The sequence below is a fragment of the Megascapheus bottae genome, chromosome 13 (assembly GCF_031878675.1).
Source record: "Megascapheus bottae isolate mThoBot1 chromosome 13, mThoBot2.hap1, whole genome shotgun sequence".
NCBI lineage: Eukaryota > Metazoa > Chordata > Mammalia > Rodentia > Geomyidae > Megascapheus > Megascapheus bottae.
Window position 1 is genome coordinate 42,429,212 of NC_143521.1, and position 5,880 is coordinate 42,435,091.

General features: G+C 36.6%; 1 protein-coding gene across 1 annotated transcript; it reads left to right on the plus strand.

The window, feature by feature from the left end:
- The first annotated feature begins 379 nt into the window (after positions 1–379).
- LOC150055892 (diphthamide biosynthesis protein 3-like) lies at positions 380–999 on the plus strand. The gene has a single exon (XM_090344089.1). The coding sequence runs from the start codon at positions 480–482 to the stop codon at positions 726–728; it is 249 nt and encodes an 82-aa protein (XP_090200215.1). The 5' UTR covers positions 380–479; the 3' UTR covers positions 729–999.
- Positions 1,000–5,880: the final 4,881 nt, after the last annotated feature.

Below are 5,880 nucleotides of genomic sequence, written 5' to 3' on the forward strand. Positions count from 1 at the left end.
ATTGATTTTTTAAATGTATATAAATATTTACTACATTGTGTTATGAAAGCTAAATGGAAGATAGAATTGTTGTTTTGTATATACATTGACTTCCATAACTTTTGTTTTGTTTTATTAAATTTAACAAATAAATTTTAACATACCACATAATTTACTTATCATTTTCATGAAGAATGGTTTCACTAAACTACAGGTCAAATTTCTTATACAAATTTTACCAAATGATACTACATTGCTGAAAATTATTAAAAATATATAGTGTATCATCTGGTAGAAAGTAAAACAATTAGTGAGATAGCAAAATTTGATTGTGTAAAGTTACCTATTAAAATGCATTTGAGGGTCTGTGCGCCGGAAGTGGCAATGCAGGGTCTGGGCTTAGCGAGGGTTCCGGCTGCTGGCGGCCGCGTTAGACTTACCCGGGCCGCGTGGGACGAACCGATGGACATAGCGTCTACTCCCAGCCAGTTCTAGTGATCATGGCAGTGTTTCACGACGAGGTGGAGATCGAGGACTTCCAGTATGACAAGGACTTTGAAACCTATTTCTCCCCCTGCCCGTGTGGCGATAACTTCTCCATCACCAAAGAAGATTTGGAGAAGGGTGAAGAGGTGGCAACCTGTCCTAGCTGTTCTCTTATTATAAAAGTAATTTATGACAAAGATCAGTTTATGTGTGGAGAAACAGTCCCAGCTCCTTCAGCGAACAAAGAATTGGTTAAATGCTGAAGAAACCTTCAGAATTCAAATCCTGAGGAGTGGACAATGAGCCAGAATGGAAATATCAAGTGTAAAATTACCGGCTTCCTCACAAGGACAACTGCTCTGTGGCTTGCTGTTCGCTAGACTGTGGGTCTTTTTAACAACTGCCAGGTTCCTCTTCAAGTAGAAAAGTGAACTCATGATAAGTCAGACTTGTATTTCATGCTTACAACTTTGAAATGTTGGTTGGAAGTATACTTAATGATCCAATTTGGATTTAAAGGAAGATAATTTTAAATCAGTGCTTCCTTTCAATTTTATCATTGCTTTAATTTTCATTCAGTAATTCAGTAGTTAACAGCATTATCTACCTCAGTCATTAGAGTCCCAAAGTTAAAAGGTTATATTTTTATTTAGCTTTTAAGATGATTAAAATTACCCCCTTTCTTTGACATTTGACATCAGCTTTGTCATCTAACCCCAAGAAAATTCCATGTTTATTAGGGCTGCTGCTCCATTATCCACTGCCACACTAGTCTCCTTAAATTTAATGCATATTGTCCAAGTGTCCTGTTAAAGAGAAAATATAGACCCAGTTTCTCCATAGTGACAAGATAGATGAAGAGAGAAAGGTCAAAAGTGAAATGATTAGAGAAATTGAGTCTGTAATACTCTTCCTATTTTGAGAGTCAGGACAAGCCAAAGGAAGAAAAATAAATGAGAGGAGTCAAACATGCCAATTTAGTAAACCAAATCCTTGAATGACTTTTCCAGATCAGAAGAAATACTTCTGAATCTATGTTTATTTGATTTTTTTTTTTTTGCTGGGGTCTATGTAGCTGAGGCTGGTTTCAGACTTGTCAACCTGCCTCAGCCTAGTATTGCAAACATGCATCATCATCACTAGCTGTTTTTGCTTTGATGAGAATCATGAAATAGTCTTTGCAGCTGGTAGCAGTGCATACCAAGTCTCATGGCCTTATGTTGTTATCACTAAAAGGCCAAGCATCTGCAACGGAATGACTTTGACAGTGGGAGAGGGCTCATCTAATATGCCCCATAGCATGCAACCAAAGCAGATGTGCGTGGCTGCCTAAAAATACTACCTGCAGAAAGAGAAATGTATGAGGCTAGGCTCTCAATCTTCCTTGCTGTGTAAAAATAATCTGGCAAGTTGTTTGGGGGTATGTCTCCTCTTAGAAAATAGTTTGCTAGGCCGGGAGTTTGGCCTAGTGGTAGAGCGCCCACGAAGACCCAGGGTCAATTCCTCAGTACCACAGACAGAGAAAAATGCCAGACGTGGTGCTGTGGCTCAAGTGGTAGAGCTCTAGCCTTGAGAAAACCCAAGGACAGTGCTCAGGCCTTGAGCCCAAGCTCACGACTGAAGAAAAACAAAAAAGTTTGCTAGAACGTGAATCTTCATGTTCCTGGTTTTGGCAAATGTGCTTCACCTACCTGTTTGGGGTTTAAATTAAAATGTACAAGTGGACTTTAAAAAAAAAAATGCATTTGAGGGTCCGGGAGTTTGGCCTAGTAGTAGAGTGCTTGCCTAGCATGCACGAAGACCCGGGTTCAATTCTTCGGTACCATATACATAGAAAAAAGCCGGAAGTGGTGCTGAGGCTCAAGTGGTAGAGCTCTAGCCTTGAGAAAGTCCAAGGACAGTGCTCAGGCCCTGAGCTCAAGCCCAGGACTGGCAAAAAATAAAAATAAAAAATAAAATAAAATGCATTTGAGAGATAAAGCAATTATCTGCAATTTTACTGAATTATTTAAATGTGTTTGAAACAAAATTAGTATTAAATACTCATTTTTAGACCATGATGAAAATTTAAATTATTTTACTTTTTGTTTACAAGAAAAACAGAGCTGTACTTAGTAGAGAGAAATTCATGTCTTTCAAGAAACAGAAAGAAAATGCACATGTCTGTAGTAGTTTTACTTTGCCATGATTATTTGGGAGGACACAAAATCTAGACATTTCAAAAATAATAATAGTAGAAAACAACAGAACATCCTTTTCAATTGGCAAACTTGCTATAAGATGGTACTTAAATCTAAGTGTATTAGGTATTATATTTTAACTGAGATTTTTTTAAATCAGTGAGAAATAGATAAACATTGTATGTCTGAATATTTTACCTATACGATGTAATGAATTATGGAAATATATGTTATATAATAAATTATACATAGGTTTGTGTGCTGTGCTATAAATTATTCAAAAGTTTATACAACTATGAATTATATATGTGCTTCTCTTTGCCAGAACAGAATACTGATCACAGAACATCAATTCTATAGAGCACAAATCTGTATAAGATAACTTCAGCAAGACATCAGTGAATATAACACATAATTTCTGCTTTTGGAGACAGGATGATTTTAAATCAGAAATGTCTATCGCATAAAGTATTTACATTAGAACAGATGCAGAACCTAAAATGATACTGTTACAAAAAGATAAAGCAGTGGCTGCTCAAGCTTGTAATCACAGTTACTCTGGAGACAGAAGTCTGAGAGTCATGGTTCAAAGTCACGTCAGGAAGAAAAGTACGTGAAGCTCTAATTTCCAATCAACCACAAAAAAAAAGGTTGAAATGGATCTGTGTCTCAAGTGTAGATCACTAGCTTTGAGTATAAAGTTCAGAGATATTGCACAGGGCCGGCCCTGAGTCATGCTCACAAACTGGCCCACTCTGAATAAAGAAAATTTTAAAAAGAAAAATTGCAGTGCGTTTTAAAATCCTTGTAGAGTCACATCACATTCTTTTTTTTTTTTTCTTTTTTTGATCTGTTGTTGGACTTGAACTCTGGGCTTGATTTCTGCCCCTGAGCTTTTCAGCTCAAGGCTAGTGCTTTAACGCTTGAGCCACAGTGCCACTTCCAGTTATCTGGTAATTAATTGAATATGAGTCTCTTGAACTTTTGTGCCTGGGCTGACTTTGAACTGTGATCCTCAGTTCTCAGCTTCCTGAGTAGCTAGGAATACAGACTTGAGGCACCAGCATCCAGCTCCCTTTATTATAATTTATTAAAATGCTAAACTATGTTATAGCTCATGCCTCTAAGCTTAGTTGCTCAGAAAATTAGATGTGGAGATCAAGCTACCCCTGGCAGACAGGCTATGAGATTCTTATATCTAAGTAACCAGCAAAAAGCCAGAACTGAAGTTGTAACTCAAGTACTAGAGCATCAGCCTTTAGGAGAAATGCCAAAGAAGAATATGAGGTCCTCAGTTTAAGTAAGAGTACTAGGGCAAAGTGCTCAAACACACACACACACACACACACACACACATACACATGTGTACTACTACTAAACCCATAATAGATAATGGCAAGTTATAAACATCAAGAAAACAAAAGTAAAGTAAATCTTAGCAGTATCACTGGAGTTAACAGCAGATACCTAAGTAAAAGTTCTGTGGGCTAGAAAGTTTTTATGATCCCATGTCCAGAACACAACTCAAAATTTGAATATCTACAACCACAAAATAGATAAGAAAATGAACTCATTAATACACTTCTGAATTTTACTGGATATAACATCACCCAGGAAAACTTTATCTGAAGTACAAAATGTTTTTATTGTCACAACCAAACTTACAGTGGTAAGAGTGCCTATACAATTTCAGTTATCCAGAAAACATAACCTGGTAAACATCCTTTGAGATTTACCCCTGTCACAGCAGGCAAGAAACATTTTGCAAAACTTGAGCTCATTGAAAATAAGGACAAGTGCAAGTCTTTTTCTCTTACAGATTAAAAACTTAATAAGTGTATTTTATCTATTGCCAACCAGTGGTTGTCTGGCAAAAACAAAATCATTATTCCTCGTGAAAAGTGACGGCTGGATGTTTTCCTTCTTTTATTCATACTTATCAATGGTAGTTATTACTGTGGATATCATGTCTTTGTACTAATGTTGCATGTTATAAGTATTTTTCTTGAAATTATCCATTTCTGGGTTCAACAGAAAGCAATAATTTACAATATAGCAGGATCTTTAGAATAGGTTCAAGAAGAAAAAAATTATAGAAAAATTACTTTGGAGGAAACACAAACATTGTGCTCTGATTCTACAGCCAGTGGAGAACATAGAAAGATTTTGAGTAGAATAATGACAATCCAAATTGACCTTTGAGACCATTTACTTAGAATCTGTGTGCATTAGACATGAAAAATAATAACCCACAGGTTGATTACAAACTAGTTAATTTTCGGGGTAAAGTGTCAGTTATATACCCGAATTTGTAGTCTTTGACTAGTAAATTGTTGAAATTAATCTGGTAGATTTTATGGAAAAAATCTCCATGATTACATTTTTCTGCCAGTATTTATTACTGACATATAACTCTTTTCCTTTATGCTACTTAATTATTAATTTCTACTAGAATATAAAAAACTTTATAATATGGCCCACAAAATATATTGAATGTTTGAATTTCCATTTTCTGACCTCTTATTTCCAGGTCCCAGACATTGGCAAAGAATGACTTTTACTGGTTAGAAAACTACAGAAATCTAACCGGGCAAGGTGGTCCACGCCTGTAATTCTAGCTACTCAGGAGGCTGAGAAATGAGGATCACCGATCAAAGCCAGCCGAACACTAAAGTTCATGAGATTCTCATCTCCAAATAACCACCAGTAAAACGGAAATGGCGTTGTGGCTCAAATGGAAGAGCACTAGCCTTGAACTCAGTTCCCTGAACTTCAGTTCAGGGACAATGCCCAGGCCCAGAGTTTAAGCCCCTCAACAAAATACACACAAAATCTGATTGGATGGGAAAGAAGATGGACTTTGCCTTCCAAGAACTGAGATATTGATGGATATTTGATATCATGATAGGATCCAGATCAAACGTTACAATTCACAACCTCACTAGTGATTCGGGTCTTGTCATTGAGCAACTATCCTAATTTCCCAGATTTCCAGCTCTCAATCCATCCGGAGAATTTATTTTACCCCTGTTCCTGAGTTTCAGCAGGAGAAGCATGGAAAAAAAATATCTATAACAGCAGCCAGCTGGCATCAGTATATAGTAAGTAGCTCAAGAGGTGCAGCGATTGCCTAACATTGACAAGACCCTATATTTAAACTCTAGCGATGCAATAAAAACAGAAAAAAAATCTTTACCTCCTCTCCAAACAAAGCAAATTATGTTTTTCTTTGACA

Bases quoted from the DNA above. Each gene is read 5' to 3' on its own strand.
- LOC150055892 (XM_090344089.1), top strand. From the start codon at position 480: ATGGCAGTGTTTCACGACGAGGTGGAGATCGAGGACTTCCAGTATGAC.